General features: G+C 34.4%; 2 protein-coding genes across 2 annotated transcripts; both read left to right on the top strand.

Annotated features, from left to right (window-relative positions):
• Positions 1 to 6,954: 6,954 nt before the first annotated feature.
• On the top strand, positions 6,955 to 10,707 carry LOC145603841 (phenylacetaldehyde reductase-like). The gene is made up of 6 exons (XM_081659820.1): positions 6,955 to 7,123; positions 7,713 to 7,882; positions 9,119 to 9,316; positions 10,005 to 10,167; positions 10,266 to 10,452; positions 10,551 to 10,707. Exons 1-6 carry the CDS (start codon positions 6,991 to 6,993, stop codon positions 10,705 to 10,707), a joined length of 1,008 nt encoding a protein of 335 aa, XP_081515946.1. The 5' UTR covers positions 6,955 to 6,990.
• Positions 10,708 to 18,198: 7,491 nt separating this feature from the next.
• Positions 18,199 to 21,308, top strand: LOC145605240 (phenylacetaldehyde reductase-like). Its single transcript, XM_081661281.1, has 6 exons — positions 18,199 to 18,377; positions 18,530 to 18,699; positions 19,862 to 20,056; positions 20,435 to 20,606; positions 20,699 to 20,885; positions 20,981 to 21,308. The coding sequence occupies exons 1-6, from the start codon at positions 18,260 to 18,262 to the stop codon at positions 21,129 to 21,131; spliced, it is 993 nt and encodes a 330-aa protein (XP_081517407.1). The 5' UTR covers positions 18,199 to 18,259; the 3' UTR covers positions 21,132 to 21,308.
• Positions 21,309 to 21,758: the final 450 nt, after the last annotated feature.

Raw genomic sequence — 21,758 nt, 5'->3', positions numbered from 1 at the left:
TATTTCTCAAACACCGTCAATGGCTCAATACGTGATAATAACAATGAAATATCATTATAATTCTTCACTGTCTTATTTCCATAATAACTGTGTCCAGTGGCGGATCTTGGGGAAAAAAAAGTTAGGTGGGACAAGGGTTGATCCCTCAACCTTAATAACAATAATTAACCACTATGCCACAACATTTTCTTTGTAATTATTAGACAACATATTACTTATAATCTACAACTCAAATATGCTTAGGAAGAGGGGGGGTTTACCCGCCATAACAAAGATCATCTCCTGACTGTGTCAAACCACCAAATCTGACCTTATGAAAATAAAAGGAGTAATTAAAAGGTAGTAAATTTATTAGTAGTTTTTATTAATAATTAATCATTAACTTTAAACATAATTAATAATTCACTATTCATACTGTCCTTAAAGATCATTTTACAACTATTACAACCAATAGTCAGCTGCTGATTGTACTCAACATTTTAATAAACAACTAATGCAAATAGTCAATCTATTTCAAGCAAAGTTAAATAGTTGATAACTGACAACCAATTGCCAAATAAGGTTATAACATAAATTTCAAGCTAAGTTGAATAGTTGGCAACCGACAACTAATTGCCAAACAAGGCTATAATGCTTATTTCAGTTTTCACATAATTGCAAAATTGCCGGTACAATTAAGGATCATTTTACAACTTTATCACGCTCCCTCGCATAAGAACCGAAGTGTGGATGTGACATTCCACTTGAAAGTTGGGGTGGGTGAGATATAAATTGAACATGTGAGCTTTGTGTCACGCTAGCTCCTAAGAGCACTCTCACTCATGGGCATATTTTTGTCCATGAGGAGAATTATGTGAAAAAAAATGAGTATTTTAGCTCCACACTCATGGGCAGTAAAAAATATGACTCTGAGGAATTTGGCAAATGCCCACAGCTATGGCAAATGGAAAAAGCTACAGTAAAAATGGCCCTCCATGTTTTATTAAAAAAAAAAAAAAAAAAAAAAAAAAAACTTGAAAATATAATTAGATGATGATGATGATAATGGGTAGGAGAGAGAAAAGGTAGGAGAGAGTGTGGTGTGGGGTTTTATATTAGCCCATGAGTGTGTGAGAAGTTATAAAAACAAAATGCCCATGAGGAAAAGTTGGAAAGAGCTAAGGAGTGAGAAAGTGGGTAGAGAGATAATGGCATTTTTTTCACCCATGAATGAGAGTGGTCTAATACCATGTTAGATGATCAACTCAACAAAAAAACTTAAGATGATGGTTGAGAGTTGAGACCCAAATATCTAGAGTTTAACATTCAATCACGCACCCTAGACCTGATTATTGGTCAGATCGGGCCGAGAGCAAAAAAGGTAGCCCACTTCTTGAACCGGGCCGAGTCAAGTTTCGGGGCGGTATTTTTGTGCCCAAACCCGCCTTAAATGGTCGGACCAAAAAAATCAACTAAAAAAAGCATAAAACCGCATTCTATTCTCAAACCTGCCAAAAAAAAAAATAAACGGGTCAGGTCGATCCGATCTGACCACAACCTGCCCAAAATCGGGTCAGGCTAATTTTGATTAGGTCTAACGCCCCCCAACAGTTGGGCTTGAAGTGTGGATGCAGCATAATTCCATTTTGGAATGAGGAGTTTTATTAGTTCTCTCTCTTATTGCACCAAACTCACATATATATGGAGTACTTTTTTATAATTACTTTTTTCCCACTAACAATTAAATATATATTCACTTAGGGCATGTTTTGTTTAGCTTAATTTTAGTTTAGTTCAGTTCTAATTTTCTTCTCTCATAAGCAATTCATTTCAGCTAGACTTGTCAATTGGGTCGGGTCGGGTCGCTACGGGTTACGGTTCATTTTGGGTCGGGTCACTTCGAGTCACGGGTCGAGAATTGCTCAACCCTAACCCAAAAGTTCGGATTCGGGTCAACCCAACGGGTCGATAATAATTTTTTATTATATTTTTTTGGCTTATTTTTATTTGTTTTTTTTTTCAAGCTTACTTTGCTGGTCCCCCCCCCCCCCCCCCAATTTTATAATTGAACAGTTTCGCCATATTATTTTTAGACATTACATGCTACATAATTTAAGTCGTCACCATTTCACTAAAGTACGTCAATTTCTGTCTAATAAAAAGTAATAATTATAAATTTTAAATAAAACTTTTAAACACCCCAAAATTTAAGGTAGAGACCAACATAATTATATATGTGGATTATAAAATCTATTGACTGAATATATCAGTAAACTTGTCAATCGGCGGTATGATGGTGATGTGGGTTATACTAATGCAATTAGTGTGGGTCGATAATTAGTGTAGAAGGTGATTTGGTGTGAATTTGAGCAAGAGTTATATAAGATAGATAAATGAGAAAGTAGGAATAATGGCAACGGATCGGATTTGGATCGGATCTAGCTAAATTCGAATCCGATCCGTTTATTAAACGGACCCTGGACTCGAATCTGAATCCGATCCGACTCGTAATTTTTGGATCCAAATCCGGTTCATTAATTCAGACCTCCGAATGATCTGTTTTTTTTTTTTAAAAAAAAAATGTTTGATATATCTATAATTACTTTTTTGACGCAATATATCTATAATTACTTGTATTATCCCTAATAAACCTTATTTCTTATATCATATTAGTGCATAAAAAATTAGGAAAAACACAGGCTATAAAGTTTAAATATTACATATTTAAATTATTATTAAGTTACATAACAAAAAATTGCTACAAACAAGCAAGCAATTGTTCCAAGTCATAATTAAATTATATCCTCGTATTTAATTAAACTCGGATCAGATCAGATTCGGTTGGACTTTGCGCACGGTCCAAGTCCGATTAGCCTCCTATTCGGATTCATATTTATTTTATCGGATTCGAACTATTTTTAAACGAATTTTGGATCGGTTTTTTTTTCTTCGGATCGGGTCGGATTCGAATCGAACTCAGATTGAATTGCTGTCCCTATGAGAGAGAGATGAAATGGATGTCCAGCGATAGACAAACAATCAAAGTTAATCAATAAACTAATATGAATTTACAAAAAAAGTGTTTATTTTTTTAAAAAAAACCATAAAATTGGGTCGATGGGTCGGGTTGACCTGCAAATTTACGGGTTGAACGAGTTCGAGTTAACCGGGTTACGGGTCAAAAAATTTTGTTCAAGACCCACAAAACCGGGTTAGGTTTGCGGGTCAGGTCAAAAATTGACAGGTTTAATTTCAGTTCACTTCAGTTGTTTTTAATAAATGGGAACATGTCTTAAATATATTTTATACTTAGGGCTTGTTTACATTTACTGAACTAAGCTGAAATGAACTGATCTAAATTGAACTGAACTGATTGAAATTGAACTTAACTGAATTGAATAGAGCTGAAATGAATATTTTATGAGAGAAGAAAATAAGGAGCTGAACTGAACTGAACTGATTGGAGCTAAATTAAACTGAACCGAACTGAAATTAAGCTGAAGTGAACAGGCCCTTGGTTTTCCTAAAACTTAGTGAAATGCTTATTATTAAATTCGAAACAAATGGAATAGGATCTTGCTAACGAACACCCCCGAAACATTAGATAAGCATTTATAATACTTCCTAAAATGGTATTTATTTGAAAATGCATTACAAAATCACACGTCGATCAATACTTTTAGTTGTCGATCTTTTTTCGGATGCATGTCTTTTTTTTTAACATATCGACAGTGGCGGAGCCACATTGGAACATGGGGGGATAGCTGTCCTCTCATTTTCGATTTTTTTTTTTTTTTTTTTTGTTTTTTTTTGTTTTTTTCCTCCCTTTTTCTTGTTTTTAATTTTTTTCTTCTTTCTCTTATTTTTGATTTCATTTAGTAGTTGTTATTTTTTTCTTTTTCTAGTTTTTGGACATAATTTTTAAATTTCCATATTTTTTTTCCTATTGTGTTTGGAATTTATTTAATACTCCCTCCGTTTAAATACTTACTCCATTTTTCTATGCGCGGAGTTTTAAGACAAGTTGGAGAAAGTGTTATAATATGGAGATCATGGGGTTATTAGAGCATCTCCAACGGTTAGTTTTAGGGTCTTGCTTGCAATATTTAAAAATATATAAACTGTAGCTTGACCATTGGAACAAAATTGACATACCTGCTTGGAAGAGCAGCACTGCTCACTTGAGCAACACTGCTTGGAAATTTTCAAGATTTATATATTATTTTAAAAAATGGGAGAGTGGTATGCACAGCTAATGGAAATGCTCTACGTGATCTACAATTGCTCAAAAGATAATACAACTTTTTTTTTTTTTAATCTTTTTCTAAAAAAAAAAAAAAAACATTTTAAAATCAATTTTTCATCTTTATCAGAAGGTGTAACTGACATGCTCTAGCTAATGTTGACTAATGTGCTTCCTAGCTTATAGGTTATAGGTTATAGGTATACTTTGTTTTATTCTTTTTGTTAAAAAATTTAGTAACATTCATTATATTCGTAAGATCACTTGTACAAGATTATAGGTATTTTAAGGATGTGGAGTTGGCTTGATGGTAGCACTCCTATCTCGTAACCTCGAGGTTACGGGATCGATCCTTGCCCCCAGCATATGCTGGAATTTCCCCCGCTCCCCGTTGTACCCGCCCTTGTGGCTCATATGAATAAAAAAAAAAAAAGATTATAGGTATTTTAAAATTTAAAATTTTTGATTACGTTATATATGAATCATATGATAACAAATTAGACTTTGTCAATAAAAGATTTTGCCAAAATTTTAGCCAATGTACAATATTTGGTAACCATATTTAACTTTGAATTATTAGCTAATACATCTATAAATAAGTTTTTTAAACTTAAGAATACAACCAGTATACTGTTTCAAAAAAACATAATCTACAAATACTTTCATATCTACGATTAATTCCTCGTAAAAAATTTGGATGGATGATACGGATAATCCATTTAGTAAATATTTTGGTTTGGGAAATTCATCAAATAGTGGAAATTTCACCTCCGAAAATTCCTACCCTCAAACACACTACCACCCTGGCTACTATTATCCCAATACTACAATGCCTAATTTGCAAGACAACATGTCAAGCTACCATCCTCAACCTCCATTTTCAAGTGAATCTAATGTGGTTCATGATGCTACAAGAAGAGAATGTGTAGGGGCCTCTAATACGCACCAAGAAACATCACTCCAAAGGTCTCAAATGGAGTCAAACACTCCTCAAAGTGATAATATACAAGAGGAGGTAAATGCACAAGCTACTAGTAAGTCGACAGATAAGCTTTCTTGGACTCAATACATGGATGAAGATTTATGTAATAGTTGGATAGATTTCACAACTGATTCTATCAAAGGCACCCATCAAAGTAAGGCAAATTATTGGAAAAATCTTGTAGAGTATTATAACGAATGGAGAAGGGAAGGCCCTCCAATAACCATTGAGCAAGCCACAAATCACTGGTATAAAATGAGTCCTTAGGTTAGCAAGTTCAATGGGTGTTATATACAGATTAAAAGTGGTCACCCAAGTGGCAATGACGATGAACAAATAATTAGTAATGCCCTAAAACTTTTTACTAGCAAAAGTGAAAACAAGAAAAAAAAATTTTACTTACTTACATTCTTGGAAAATTCTTCGAAATGCCCCGAAGTGGATTATTGCATATAAATTTTAATATTGATAGCAGGCACAACTTATAAAATTATATTATAAATTAGAATTTTTTTTGATAAAAGTAAGTAAAATAGCAATGAAATTTTCAGCTCATATAGTGTCGTAAATAAAGTATTACATGCAAGCTACAAAATTATATAGCCAACCATTGGAGTACTTTGTAGCTTGAAATAATGATGTGGCAAATCAAGCAACAACTTCTTGTAGCTTGCCATTGGAGTACTTTGTAGCTTAAATAGGTTGTAGCCTTAAAAATTAACATGACAAAGCAAGCTACAAGCCTTTGTAGCTTACCATTGGAGATGCTCTTAAAAGGTACATTAGAGGAGAGAGAATCTAAAAGTAATAAAATTATGTTCCGCTAGTTGAGATCGAGAAATGAATTAAATATTATAAAATCTTTCCAAACAAGGAAATGAAACAAGTATATTTAAAAACGGGCGCAAAAGAAAAGTGAAGCAAACAATTAAAAACGGAGGGAGTATTATTTTCTCTCTCTCTTGTTTTAATTTGATATTTTTCGAATGTAACTCAAACTCCTTCATATCTATTATCAGATTGTTCAAGGTTTATTATATCATTTTATGTTATAATAATCTAGTCGTACTTATCGTTTATTGGATTACATATTATAGAATTGGGGTTACGTACAAACATAATTTTATTTCTTTGTAAGATAATATTTAATACTTCGTATGTGACTTTTAATTTAACAACTCCTCTTTTACCATATGGCTGATATAGCAATACTACCATATTTCAAATAAATATAAAACACTTTATGTGATCAAATTTTTTTCTCGAGATTTTTATCGAATTATTAAGCATCTAACATTTGTCCCCCGAATTAAAAATCCTGGCACCGCAACTGCATGTCGGCACAAAAATATAACCATACCGAATGCTATATGGATGCATGTCTTTAATGAAAATAAATACGAAAATACATTACTCCAATTCATTATCTTATCTTTTTACAAAAGATAGCTTCTGAACCGCTAACAAAATGCGAGGCTATATGAACACTACTAGCAGAAAGCTACTACTGGATGCATGTCAAGTTAGACTACTGCTTTAAAATTGGACAAAAATCAAATATTATATAATATTATATATGGTTAATGGATTAATGAGTCACATTAATTAGGTAATATTGTACCAGTATATATTATAAAACTACAATGGAGTCAATTAAAAACAGCGCAACAATATACGAAGTATACATATATAAGGCAGCATGCAGCCCATCTTAAGAAAGCAAAAATATTAAATCATAAAGTTAGAGGATCATTATTTGAGAGAGAAAGATAGAAAAATAAAGAAGATGAGTAGTAGTGAAGGAGGAGGGAAACACAAAACGGTGTGTGTAACAGGAGCTTCTGGTTACATTGCTTCATGGCTTGTTAAACTCTTGCTTCACCATGGTTACACTGTCCATGCCACTGTTCGTGATCTAAGTATGTACGCGTACTCTCTTATCCACATTTTTTTTTTTGAATAATACTTCGTATATTTTAGTAATTGTTTTTTGAATAAGTTTTCAGTCAAATGTCGTATGTAAGTTCAAAATCAAATTGTCAATTAATTTGGAGCACGACAACGTATTAACGTGTTGCATTGCATCATAAAAATGAAAAAATCATTCGGTTTAATACTTTGCTAATCGTTTTTGGGGAAATTTTTGAAATGAATCCCTAAAATAAAGTTCTGTTTTAATTTGAGTTAAAATATTCTTAAACAACTACTCACGACTACGCTACCCTAAATAGAAATCCTGGATCCGCTATTGTTTTTCGCTTGATTTTCATATACATATGAATGTATATGTATCATATCATACATTGTACTCGTAAATATTAATGCGCGTTAAACTAATCAAAGTGTGTTAGTTAAGTTTGAACTTGTGACTTTCTGAAGTCACGGGTCATGGATTATAGGACATGACTAACAATTTCATACATCTTAAAATTCAAATTATTTCCTACGAAGTATTTTGATTTGAGAGTAGGAATTATTGTTAATATATTTTGTCATACGTATACGTAGATGATCCAAACAAGGTGAAACATTTGATGGAATTAGAGGGAGCAAAAGAGAGGCTTCATCTATTCAAAGCAGATTTAATAGAAGAGGGTTCCTTTGATTCTGCTTTTTCTGGATGCGAAGGTGTTTTTCATACTGCCTCTCCTGTCAATTTCAACGTCACAAATCCACAGGTTCTATCTCTTTTTTACGAGCTTAAATTACTATTTACAAGAAATGGTTTTTTTTTTTTTAAAAAAAGGAAAATAGTCCACTTTAATTTACTTTATTTGGTCCATTATCTAATAATTATGTAGTTTAATTAGAATTGAATATAGGGAAGCATGTGATGTTAAGATAGATTTGTCGAAAACACTTAACTATTCTCAATTTTTTTTTTAAAGTATATGTGTACAGTGTACGACACATATAGTAACATGGGGAATTGGGGAGGTCTAATGAACTAAAAAAAAAAAAGGTTAAGATTGGCTAGTTGGTTGGAGGCTCTCTTTTCACCTTTACTTACAAAGAAATTCTCACTCCTTTCCTAGAAAAATATATATATATATATAGCTTGTACAAAAACTTGAAATAGCTAACCCATGATTTTAGCTAATCAATAATATGGACTTGATTGAGAATTTGGATTTTGATGCAATCGTGGATTGAAATCCTTGACTACCCATAACTTTATTTCATTGACAGAAAACAGAATAAAATTGTTTATTTGTTTACTTTGTCTGATTAGATTTTTTTAATCTGGCCGGGAAAAGAATGAAATTTTTTTAGTTGATAATCCTTTATTAAAAACGAGTACAATTTATAAAGTAAATAGTTAATGCAAAAATTATTATAACCACCATCAAAGATGTCAAAAGTATGGGTATAATATTAAAAACCTGTTTTACCTGAACAACTTTTGATGATCGATGTATTTTAATTTGCTACTATATCTTTTTTAAAAAATTAATATAATAATATGCACGAGTTGTTTGTTGTTCATGTTTTTCAAAATGTAAAAGCACATATCACATGCTGACATGCATTATAATCTAGCTTTACATCTGTTTAATGTAAAATGATGAATTTTTTTGTTCCTTTTTTAGGTTAAATAATTAGCTCAATTTTTTTTTTTTTTTTTTTTTTTTTTTTTTTTTAATATGGGATTTTTTTTATTTATATTTTTTTTAACACAAAAGAGCTATCAAATAAAAAGTAAAAACAACGAAGCACAACAACTGTCAACTAAAACTAAAACTGAAAATACAACAACTGACGACGCCGAGCATAAGATGGGAAATTGTTGCTCATTGCAAATACTCAATCAGATAAATTATTAGTTGTTTCATCTTAGAGCCAATTGAGAATTTTAAATCACGTTGATTCTTCTTTAATTATTCTTGATAATAATAAATTAAATTACTTATTAGGTTGAAGTACTTGATCCAGCAGTGAAGGGAACCCTGAATGTTCTTAATGCCTGTACAAGAGTTCCTTCTGTTAGAAGAGTAGTCTTCACATCTTCCCTCGCAACAGTTCTATTTGCCGGTACACCGCTAACGCCGGATGTGGTGGTTGATGAAAGTTGGTTCTCGAATCCACAATATACTGGCATATTCCCTAACATGGTACGTATGTTTCTTTGATTTTTCTCTCTATCTATTACCTAAGATATTCTATCCTGATTAAATTCACTTGTTATTGATAATGGACAAGAAAAATTATATACACCCAGGCGTAATGTGCACCCAAAGGTATCTATTAACTATTACTAAAACAGAAGTTGCTAACATCACCATTGCCCACATATCGCTTTCTCAATAAAAATTTTCCTGCCTAAATGCAATGATGATGTCATCTTTCATTTTTTTTTGGAAAGCTATCATATTTAACATTTTTGAAATTTAATTAAATATTGAAATCTTCTACATTAAAACTAAAATCTGTCAATTTATCGTAGGAAATTAAAACAACTTTAAATAGCACACTAATAAATGACCTCCGATCCTAAACAAATACTATATCATAATTTTGATTTAAATAAGAAATATTTAAATTACAAAATATATGTAATTCTTATTTATATTCATGCAAAATATCGATTTATTTTTAAATGTACAAATTTAAAATAGACTTTATATAAACCGTACATCGCACGGGTTCTAACCTAGTTATCAACTAATTTAATTATATATCAAATGAGAAAAAAAAAAAAAACCCACTTCTAAGTGCACTTACCTCTATATATCCAGCTGACCCTCTAAAGGTTAATTTTAAACATTTAGGTTAAACATTAAAATATTCGAGCTTTTGCAGATGTGGTATTTGATTTCAAAAATTTCGGCTGAAGAGGTTGCATGGAAGTTTGCTAAAGACCATGATCTTGATTTGGTAACAATAAACCCTGGCATGGTGATAGGTCCTATGTTGCAGCCGAATCTTAATGAAACCGTGGCTCTAATTTTCAACTTGATCAATGGTTTGCACAAATTTTATCTAGTGTGATCTAGTTAGTATTTGTTGTGTTAAATTTGTAGCTCTAAACGATTGTAACTTGAAACAATTACTCATTGTTAGGGGCACAAACATATCCAAATGAGGCATTACCATGGGTGCACATCCAAGATGTCGCGGAAGCTCACATTCGTGCATTTGAGCTCCCTTCTGCCCAAGGAAGGTACATTTTAGTCGAAAGTGTGGCTCATTATTCAGAGATCGTCAAGCTGTTACATGATATCTACCCTTCTATTCAACTTCCTCAAAAGTGAGTGTCTTTAATTAGTTCTAATAAAATTGGTGCATTCTTTTACTCGGTATCATATTGTACTTCTCATGTAACCTTTTGTACTGGTTTTCAATTAGGTGTGTAGGTGATGAACCATTGGCAAACACGTTCCAGGTTTCGAAAGCTAAAGCTGAGAGCCTTGGCATACAATATATTCCTCTAAAAGACAATGTTAAGGATACTGTTGAGAACCTCATAGAGAAGAAATTGATTGATATTCCTAGTGCTACTTAATTTGGATCTCATTGCTAGAGGAATCGAATGATTATGTTACATTTTGCATGATAGAATTAAGCAAGTAATATTACAATTAATATTTTGTTGGAATTATGCAAGATTGTTAATTATTTTGTTAAATGATTTACATTAAGAAAAAAGTTACTTTTGTTATTAGATTAACTGTGACAATTATTTTCAATTTTTTTTTGGTTTTTTTTTTGACAAAAAATTATTTTCATATAAATGAAATAAAATAAGTACTTCGTATATACTAGCATATAGAGGCATAAGAGCAATATAAAAACTGTGTACTCCATATTATGATATTCAATAGTGTTAGATTATGTTGGAAGTTCTTGATATAAAACAAGAGTGTTGGGAAAAATAAGAGAGAGAGAGAGAAAAACAAATGAAAGGGGAAAAGTCCCACATTGATTGGGGAGGAAGGTTTTTCCTTGTTTTTATAATGTAGTGCTTTAGCACTACTTAGTTGAGTGAGTTGGAGGTGTGTGTTACTCCACACACATACGCGCGCGCGCGCCGAGCCGGGCCGGGTCGGGTCGGGCCTCGGGCCTTGGGGAATGCGATGCGCGGGCGTGGGTTCTTTTCTGACTGTTGTGAGAATTAATCAGCCATTAATTCCTTGATTGTAGCTGACTGATTAATTCCTTGATTGCCAGATTCTTCCCACCTTTCATGCTTTCCGTTTTTCCTCTTCACCCTATAAATATTCGGTGGTTTTCTTAGCCAAAACACACAACACAATCAGTCTTCTCTCTTCTCTAAACTTATCTAAACACATGTTCTTTCTGTTCTGTTTTCTGGGCAAGTATTCTGAGTTCCAGTCGGGTTTGTGAGTGCACATAAACTCCGGCGCCGTGCTTATCCTGGAGGGCGACCGCAATTGTCTACTGCACCGGGAGGTAGCGCGGAATCGTCTTTTAGGTCAGTGGTTCTCCACGACGCGGCTATTGTCAGTTTGGTTCACGCATCAAGAGATAAGTTATTTCTGTTTTATTGCTTATTAGTATAACAATCTAAAAGACGATTATGGCTTCCAAATTCCTTGTTCCTGATATGTCTAAACTAGAACCTCTTGATGGAAAGAATTATAAACGTTGGGCTGTTAGGATGCATTTTTATTTGGAGCAGATTGATGTTGCATATGTTCTTGATGATATTGTTGAACCTGTTGATAAAGATGATTTGTCTGAATCTGAGATTAAGTTTTCTAAGGATGATAGAACTTGTAAGTGCATGTTGTTGCATTATATGTCGAATAGTCTGTTGGATATTTATATGGGTTTTTATCATGCTAAGGATATTTGGGATGCTTTAGAGAAAAAATATGGAACTGATGATGCTGGTACTAAACGTTATTGTGTTAGTAAGTGGTTAAGTTTTCAAGTTGTTGATGATAAGCCTATTATTGATCAGATTCATGCTTATGAGAGTATTTGTATTAATATGGCTGCTGAAGGTCTGTCTATTTGTGATACTACCCTTGCTATTGTTCTTATTGAGAAACTCCCTCCCTCTTGGAAGGATTTTCGTAACCAACTCATGCACAAAAAGAAAGACCTAACCTTAGAGGAACTTGCTGCCCACCTCAAAATTGAGGAGGAAAACCGTATCAAAGACAAAACCCCTTCTGTTTTTCCTTCCTCTTCTTCTGCCAAAGCCAACCTTGTTGAACCCAAATCAAACAACCAGTCCAAAGCCAAAAACAGTAACCTTAAGCCTAATGGGAAAATTCAGAAGTACAAGTTTAAGGGAATCTGTTATGAGTGTGGTTTGACTGGTCACAGGGCTAGAGATTGCAGGGTCAAGAAGAAGAATGGGCAAAGTCAAGCAAATCTTATTGAGGATTCTGACGTTATTGTTGCTGTTGTTTTAGAAGCTAACTTTACAGGTAATGCTGCTGAGTGGATTGTTGACACTGGAGCTACCAGGCACATCTGCGCCAACAAGGACATGTTCACTACCTATGACAAGGTTGAAGGTGAAAATGTCTTCATGGGCAACTCAGCTTCTGCTTCTATCCAAGGCAAAGGGAAGATCGTTCTCACTCTCACTTCTGGAAAATTGCTTACTCTCACTAATGTTTTGCATGTTCCAGAAATGCGCAGGAATTTAATTTCTGGCAGTTTGCTCATGAAAGCTGGACTGAAGCTCTCCTTTGATTCTGATAGATTAGTTCTTACTCGCAATGGGGAATTTGTGGGGAAGGGCTTTTGTAATGGGGGGCTTTTTACTCTTGATGTTAAAATTGACACTATGAATAAGAATGCTAGTACTTCTTCTGCTTATATTGCTGAGTCTATTGATTTATGGCATGCTAGATTAGGTCACGTTAATTTTGATTCTGTTAAAAGGATTAAACACTTAAATTTGATTCCAAGTTTTTCTAAAACTGATTTTTCGAAATGTCAAGTTTGTGTTGAAGCCAAATTTACTAAGAAGCCATTTAAATCAGTAGATAGACAGACTGAAGTACTAGAACTTGTTCATAGTGACTTAGGTGATTTTAATAATCACGAAAGTAGAGGGGGTAAAAAGTATTATATTACTTTTGTTGATGATTGTTCACGTTTTTGTATGGTTTATCTTCTCAGGTCTAAGGACGAAGCTGAGGAAATGTTCCTCAAATATAAAGCTGAGGTAGAAAACCAGTTGGACAAAAAGATCAAGAGGGTTAGGAGTGACAGGGGTGGTGAGTACAGCCCTGACACTCTTAAGGCATTTTGTGAGCAACTTGGCATTGTTCATGAGACAACGGCTCCCTATTCACCCGAACAAAACGGTATAGCTGAAAGGAAAAATAGAACTTTAAAGATTATGATGAATTCTATGCTTATTAGTTCTGGGCTTCCTAATAACATGTGGGGGGAGGCTATTCTTTCTGCTTGTCATGTTTTGAACAGGGTTCCTCACAAGAAGCTTGACAAGACTCCATACGAAATATGGAAAGGTCAAGCGCCAAACCTGAAATACTTGAAAGTGTGGGGGTGCCTAGCAAAAGTAGGCATACCTAGCTTCAAGAGGGATAAGATTGGTCCCAAAACTGTTGATGCTATTTTTATTGGCTATGCTTATCAAAGTGCAGCTTATCGTTTCTTTGTTAAAGGTGCTAACAATTCTTATGCAGGTGGTCATATCATTGAAGCAAGAGATGCTGAGTTCTTTGAGAACATTTTTCCTTTGAAAATGTCTCCTTCTAATGATAGTGAATTGCATGCTAGTAGTTCTGTTAGTTTACCTATTGCTAATGCTCCTATTACTAACGATGATTCTGTTTTGGAGCCAAGGAGAAGCAAAAGGGCAAGAAAGGAAAATAGTTTTGGTCCTGATTTTATTACTTCTTATTTATCTGAATCTTCCTTAATTGATGATGATTTTTAGCATATTTTTGTTTTGGAAGATGATCCAAGAACCTATGATGAGGCAATGAGGTCAGTTGATGCTGTATTTTGGAAAGAAGCAATTGATAGTGAATTACAATCAATTCTCAATAATAACACTTGGGAATTGGTTGAACTTCCTAGAGGTTGTAAGCCCATTACTTGTAAATGGATCTTTCGGAAAAAATTAAAGGCCGATGGATCCATAGACAAGTATAAGGCAAGGATAGTGGTAAGGGGTTTTACTCAAAAGTTTGGCATTGATTATTTTGATACTTACTCCCCTGTTACTAAAATTGCAACCATTAGGACTTTAATTGCTCTTGCTTGCATTTTTGGTCTTGTTGTTCATCAAATGGATGTCAAAACTGCATTTTTGAATGGTGACTTGGATGAGGAGATTTACATGGTCCAACCTGAAGGGTTCGTTGTTCCAGGACAAGAGGAGAAGGTTTGTAAGTTAGTCAAGTCATTGTATGGGCTTAAACAAGCTCCAAAGCAATGGCATGACAAATTCGATAAGACTATGACTGGTAATGGTTTTCATGTTAATGAAGGTGACTCTTGTGTTTATTTTAAGCATGATAGTCATGGATGTGTAATTATTTGTCTTTATGTGGATGATATGTTGATTTTTGGGACTAACTTGGATCGTGTAAATGAGACAAAACAGTTTTTGAGTTCGAATTTTGAAATGAAAGACATGGGTGAGGCAGATGTGATTTTGGGAGTAAAAATCAAGAAGACTCCAAATGGCATCTGTCTTAATCAGTCACACTATGTTGAAAAACTTCTTAAAAAGTTTGACTCATTTAATGTCGATCCAGTTAAGACTCCCTATGACCCAAGTTTCCACTTAAAGAAAAATAATGGTAATCCAGTTAATCAGTCTGAATATGCTAGAATTATTGGTAGTGTTATGTTTTTTATGAACTACACTAGACCTGACATTGCTTATTCTGTTAGTAGGTTGAGCAGGTACACTCATAATCCAAGCAGTGATCATTGGATTGCTCTAAGGAGGTTGCTTAGGTACCTTAAGGGTACTATGGATTGGGGTTTGCACTACTCCAAATTTCCTGGAGTTTTGGAGGGTTTTTGTGATGCCAACTGGGTATCCGATAATGATGAAGTTAACTCCACTAGTGGCTATGTCTTCACCCTTGGGGGTGGAGCCGTATCCTGGAAATCTTGTAAGCAATCTTGTACTGCTATGTCTACTATGGAATCTGAGTTTATTGCTCTTGAATTGGCAGGTCATGAGGCAGAATGGTTGAGGAACATGCTTGCAGATATTCCACTGTGGGGGAAGCCAACTCCTTCAGTTGCACTTCATTGTGATTCGCAAGCTGCTATTGCTGTTGCACACAACCATGCCTATAATGGGAAGAAGAGACACATCCGTCTGAGGCATAAAGCCGTCAGAAATTTGTTGTCTGAAGGGGTGATATCACTGGACTATGTTAAGTCCGAAAAGAACATTGCGGATCCGTTAACTAAAGGCCTATGTAAAAAACTAGTTTTGGAAACATCGGAAGAGATGGGACTAAAGCCCGTTGTATGAATTGTGAAATAATGAACTCCTACTCACTATGAGTTCAAAGGGGAACATTATGTAATAATTCGGAAGCACATTTTTATTTTATTTGTCCATCTCTAGATGTTTGTTTTGTGCTTAGCTACATATGAGAAGGAGGTTGAGCATACGACTCTTAATGAACCCATATCCATATTTTTGGAGGTGTGTTGTAGCTCACACTTGATGGAGTTCACCTACTTAGGTGTGGAAGTGTGGCCGCTTCCTATGAGTATTTCATGGGCTTATACTCTAGAGCACCTATGAGCATCCAGGCTGGACGTATGGCCAGTATAATGCGTCATCTTTATTCGCGGAATTTCAGAATATTATACATGTTCAATTGTGTGGCTCAAAGTGACGGGTCCCTAACTCCCTATTGAGTTCAAGACGAAGGTCACTTGTTAGGTGAGGGATCATAGCTTGATGTCCACTATGTGTTAATTCAAGTCGCGAGACATTGACACTTATGCAATTGTTTTGTTTTGCCCAGAATTCATTTTTCCTTTCTTTCTTTTTCATATCTTCGAACCTGTGGGGGATTGTTGGAAGTTCTTGATATAAAACAAGAGTGTTGGGAAAAATAAGAGAGAGAGAGAGAAAAACAAATGAAAGGGGAAAAGTCCCACATTGATTGGGGAGGAAGGTTTTTCCTTGTTTTTATAATGTAGTGCTTTAGCACTACTTAGTTGAGTGAGTTGGAGGTGTGTGTTACTCCACACACACACGCGCGCGCGCCGAGCCGAGCCGGGTCGGGTCGGGCTCGGGCCTCGGGACTTGGGGTCTTGGGGAATGCGATGCGCGGGCGTGGGTCCTTGTTATCTTTTTGGAGAAATTTTATTTCCCTTTTCTTTGTTAAACAGAATATTCCTTTTTGTCTGTTGGGTTTATTCTTTTCTGACTGTTGTGAGAATTAATCAGCCATTAATTCCTTGATTGTAGCTGACTGATTAATTCCTTGTTTCTTGCCTCGGTTGTTGACTGACCAAATTAATCTGGTTGTTTTCTTGGCCAGATTCTTCCCACCTTTCATGCTTTCCGTTTTTCCTCTTCACCCTATAAATATTCGGTGGTTTTCTTAGCCAAAACACACAACACAATCAGTCTTCTCTCTTCTCTAAACTTATCTAAACACATGTTCTTTCTGTTCTGTTTTCTGGGCAAGTATTCTGAGTTCCAGTCGGGTTTGTGAGTGCACATAAACTCCGGCGCCGTGCTTATCCTGGAGGGCGACCGCAATTGTCTACTGCACCGGGAGGTAGCGCGGAATCGTCTTTTAGGTCAGTGGTTCTCCACGACGCGGCTATTGTCAGTTTGGTTCACGCATCAAGAGATAAGTTATTTCTGTTTTATTGCTTATTAGTATAACAGATTACACCTACCTCCACAATCCGTATTATAGATTAAGTAATTGTGACAATTACGTTTTATACCAATTAAAACTAGCATATAGGAAATATAAAAACTATTCCATAAAAACTAGCATATTTCACCTACCTTTATAGATTAAGTAAATGTGACAATTATGTTTATTTATACAAATAATGTAAAATAATCATACTCACTAGAGCCATATAAAATATTTTGCTTGTACTACTTCACACGTATCGTTTATTACTATTATTAGCGCTTAAAGATTTCACCTACTCACTCCGTCTCTTTGTTTAAGTCCACTTTCTCATTTTTTACGGAAATTAAGATTGATGATAGATTCCTTAAACAAGTACCAAAGTACAATACTTGCATCCCGTCAAAAAAAAAAAAAAAAGTACAATACTTGCATTAAATAAATAGTGAGAGAGAAAAAAAAAAAAGAGAATAGTGGACTTAAACAAGTACCAAAGTATAAAAGCACAATTATATTTAATGCATGGGACAAGCACAAAAAATCAGAAAAATTTTAGGACAATTTGGAAAATACATCAGGAGAATAAAGTTAAAATTGTTAAAAATCACTTACTAAAAAAGGAAGATTCTATAATGGGACTTTAATTCTGATTTGCCAAAAAAGGAATAGTGGAGTTTTATAAAAAGACGGAGGGAGTACTAATTAGAGGTTATACAATGTTTCAAAAAAAAAATAAAAAATTAGAGGTTATACAAAAGTTTCACAAAGATTTCAACATTACAATATTTACACATAGAGATCGTTGGCTATTGGGTAGGATAACCCAAAGATAATAGGGTTAGGGCCAAGTTTAAAGGGCTTTTAATGGACAGTGCTTTTAATGGACAGTGCCTTTAATAGACAAAACTTTTATTGGACAGGGTCAATATAGGGCTAAAATGTTGATAAAGAAAATAGATAAATTTGTATCTATAATGACTTTGTCCAAAATTTATTTTAATTGATATTTTATAGGTCCGTCCATTATCAACCCGTTATTAACTCACGACCCACATTGACCCGAGCCAATATTGACCTTATAAAGTATGACCCTCTTTGACCCGGCCCGCTCAATAACCATGTCTAAATTACACATGTTTCTTATCTTTATCTCTTCTTACCACATGAGTCCCTTTAAAAATTACTCGTCAGAATTGAATAAAATCACCACTTGTCAGAATTGAATTAGAGAGAAAGAGAGAGATGAATGGACACGGGCAGCTCGTGTGTGTAACAGGAGCATCTGGTTACATTGCTTCATGGCTTGTCAAACTCTTGCTTCTCCGTGGTTACACTGTCCATGCCACTGTTCGTGACCCAAGTAATTCTTTTCTTTATTTTATAAATTTAATATGTTTTAATTTTGGACATTTCATTTGGGGTATCATTTAAATTATTAAAATTGGACCTACATTTTAATTAATTAATAGTATATGCTTCTTAAGAATTCCCTTGATTGAATTGTTTTGTCAGATGATCAAACTAAGGTTGAACATTTGTTGGGGTTAGAAGGTGCAAAAGAAAGACTTCATTTATTTAAAGCAAATTTAATGGAAGAGGATTCTTTTGATTCTGCTATTTCTGGTTGTCATGGTGTTTTTCATACTGCTTCTCCTGTTCCTTTTGCTATCAATGATCCCCAGGTTCATTTTTGCTTCTTCAGAATTTCTTATTGTTCGTTTATTTAGTCTAATCTAATTATGAGTATGCGTGCCAAAAAGATATGTTGCGATCTTAAAAAAAAATTGGAGGAAGTTGTTAGAGGACTTCTCAACCAAAAGTTTGTATGGTTGAGACTCAAGAATATATTATCACTTACCCTGGTGGATGAGATTCGAGCCCGTGACCTCTATATCATATTGGCTTTGATTCTATGTTAGAGAACCATCTAAACCAATATGTTAAATTGATGGTTGAGACTCAGAAATATGTTATTAAAATTATTATCATTAATGATGGAATGTTAGGACGGACTCTTTAGAAGACTTAAAATAATAAGCAATTTGTTATTTTTGAGTACGTGCGGGATGATGAGACTCGAACTTGAGACCGGGTGGATGGATTAACGAAAGGTTCTCATATAGGGAATGTTTGTGATCCATGGATATGGTCATATGGATATGGTAAGTTCCTCTTATGTCCGGGGAGTGCATACCCCATTTCTTGTCAACCTATCATGGTTTGTTATCAATTGTACATTGATTATAGTCGTAACTTGTTATTTGTTTTTGTTTTTGTTTTTTTTTTTTTTACCATTTGGACTAGTAGTATTTATGTGTGCATTATCGGCGTTATTACTTGAAATTGGTGCTTTTAAAAGGATGAGGTTGCATACATTTGAACGGCCACAATTAATACCAAAGGGTGGTGGTGGTTCTTTGAACGGAGTACCATGCTTGTTTTGAGGACTATAAAACACTTCGAAGGGTGACAGTAATTATGAATTCTAAGTTTGATACTTAGTACCTAACAGTTCATGATATTTCACATTTATTCACTTAATTATGAATTTCATACTATTATTTAAAGTAATTGTCCTTGCTTTGGTTTTTCAAAGGATTATGGTCTGCACAATTTTACTACACCACCCTTTGGACTTTGGTATTGACTATATTTTAAGATTTCATTCATGAGTAAATTGAGACTTGATAATCAGGTCTAAGGTAAGGTTGTATATCTAATTCCTTTTCGATTTTATGTTTTGGGGAAAGATTGATATATACTTCAATTATTTTTCTACTTTTTTATTTGAACTTATTAGAGTATGAAAGTGTGTGTGATTTATGGTTGTTGTGACGTTGGCAGGCTGATTTGGTTGATCCAGCAATCAAGGGAACAATCAACGTTCTTACCTCTTGTAAAAAGTTTTCTTCCGTTAAAAGAGTGGTTTTGACATCTTCAATGGCTGCAGTTTTGTTCACTGGAAAGCCTCAAGCTCCTGAGGATGTTGTCGATGAAAGTTGGTTTTCTGATCCAGAGTTGTGCAAGGAACCAATTATGGTACGTCTATTATCTGTTGTAAAACATAATACTTATTCCAGGAAAATTATGTGGTACATTATTCATGGGGTAGGATATAGAAGCTAAACTAGTATTTTTATGCTGTTTAGACTTTAGAGTGCTCTTGCTTACTATATCTGCTCGCTGAAAGATTTTGCATTCTGGGATTTGTTCATTAGATGATTGACTTCCCTGATCATATCAGTCTTTCGAGGCAGTATAAATCTTTCCTGGAGTGTTTTTATGTGTTACTTGCTGACTTCCTCTCTTTTGCAACTACATTAGCATTTGGAGGCCTTTATGTGATGGTCTTTAGTCCTTTGCTTTCGATTATATATACTCTGTAATTGATTTATGTGGTCTCCTTGGCTGGTACAGTCCATACCGATGTGGTATAGGATTTCCAAGACCTTGGCTGAAGATGCTGCCTGGAAATTTTGCAAAGAGAATGATATCGAATTGATCTCGATGAACCCAGGCATGGTAATAGGTCCTATGTTGCAACCAACACTTAATGGATCTATGGCTTTATTTTTCAGCTTAGTCAATGGTGTGTATCTTTTCATATCATGGTCCGGTATTAATCTCTAAAAGTAAGCATTGCTGCATTAACTTACGCATGTTTCTTGTTTTTCTCTGTAGGGGCGAAAACATTTCCAAATGCAGCCTTTGGTTTAGTCCATGTTAAGGATGTGGCAACTGCACATATCTTAGCATTTGAGGTCCCTTCAGCTTCTGGTAGGTACGTTTTGGTCGAAACTGTTGCTCATTGTTCTGAGATTGTGAAGATTTTACAAGAACTCTACCCCTCACTCCCACTTCCGGATAAGTGAGTTTCCTTTTCCTTCTGACTTATCATAGAAATTTACCTATACTTTCAACTGTCATCCGCTCTTCTGAATCCTCCGTGAAAATGTTCTTCAGGTGTGCTGACGACAAACCTTTTGCACCAACATACCAGGTTTCCAAAGAGAAAGTTAAAAGTTTGGGCATAAGCTTTATTCCCATTGAAGTAACACTCAAAGAGACGGTTGAAAACTTGATGGAGAAGGGCCTTTTGAGCTTTAAGTGTTAGTAGGGGGGTACCGGGGGTTATAATTATTGATAAATAAACCGTCATAATCTCCAGTGGTAGTGAAAGTATGTCTTAATTTGAGTTTATATTGAATAACAATGCTTAATCTGATGAACTTCTGTCTCGTATGGAAGAATTAGAATAAAATTTTATGTGTATGGAAGAATTAAGAATACGTTTGGAATATTATTATAGTTGTATTATATAAATTTTCTAAAAATGAAAAATTTTTACTATAAGGGGAGGAGGAATTTGGAGGGAAAAAACAAAACTAGGAGGTCACACGTGTCATTCCTGGTGTTTTTTTAGGATTATGTTATTGATTATTGATTGATAACTAGGAATTTTGGTTACATTGCTATATAACTTGTGCTTTAGCGTGGTAAATATTTTCAATACCACTGCCACTCGTTTCGTGACCCAAGTCTCTCCTCTTCTTCATCTTGAGCTTCAACCTGGTTAATCACTTCTACATTTTGATAATTATACAATCAATACATTGGAACATGCAATTGTTTTAGGTCAATTATCGTCACTTGTACATTTTAATAATTATACAAATAAATAATTATACATTTACTACATTGGTACATATTTGCTTTAGGTCAATTATAATGTTTAGCTTTA

Source organism: Chenopodium album, chromosome 22, assembly GCF_948465745.1.
Source record: "Chenopodium album chromosome 22, dcCheAlbu1.1, whole genome shotgun sequence".
NCBI classification, from domain to species: domain Eukaryota; kingdom Viridiplantae; phylum Streptophyta; class Magnoliopsida; order Caryophyllales; family Amaranthaceae; genus Chenopodium; species Chenopodium album.
Note: the sequence above shows the minus strand (reverse complement) of the source record. Positions and strands in the feature narration are given on the sequence as shown.

What these genes read in the sequence shown, in the direction of transcription:
- LOC145603841 (XM_081659820.1), top strand. Translation starts at nt 6,991, where the DNA reads ATGAGTAGTAGTGAAGGAGGAGGGAAACACAAAACGGTGTGTGTAACA. An exon ending in TGCCACTGTTCGTGATCTAA is followed by an intron (nt 7,124 to 7,712) that starts GTATGTACGCGT and finishes ACGTATACGTAG; the next exon opens with ATGATCCAAACAAGGTGAAA. An exon ending in TCTATTCAACTTCCTCAAAA is followed by an intron (nt 10,453 to 10,550) that starts GTGAGTGTCTTT and finishes GTTTTCAATTAG; the next exon opens with GTGTGTAGGTGATGAACCAT.
- LOC145605240 (XM_081661281.1), top strand. Translation starts at nt 18,260, where the DNA reads ATGAATGGACACGGGCAGCTCGTGTGTGTAACAGGAGCATCTGGTTAC. An exon ending in TTGCTATCAATGATCCCCAG is followed by an intron (nt 18,700 to 19,861) that starts GTTCATTTTTGC and finishes TGACGTTGGCAG; the next exon opens with GCTGATTTGGTTGATCCAGC. An exon ending in ATTTTTCAGCTTAGTCAATG is followed by an intron (nt 20,607 to 20,698) that starts GTGTGTATCTTT and finishes TTTTCTCTGTAG; the next exon opens with GGGCGAAAACATTTCCAAAT.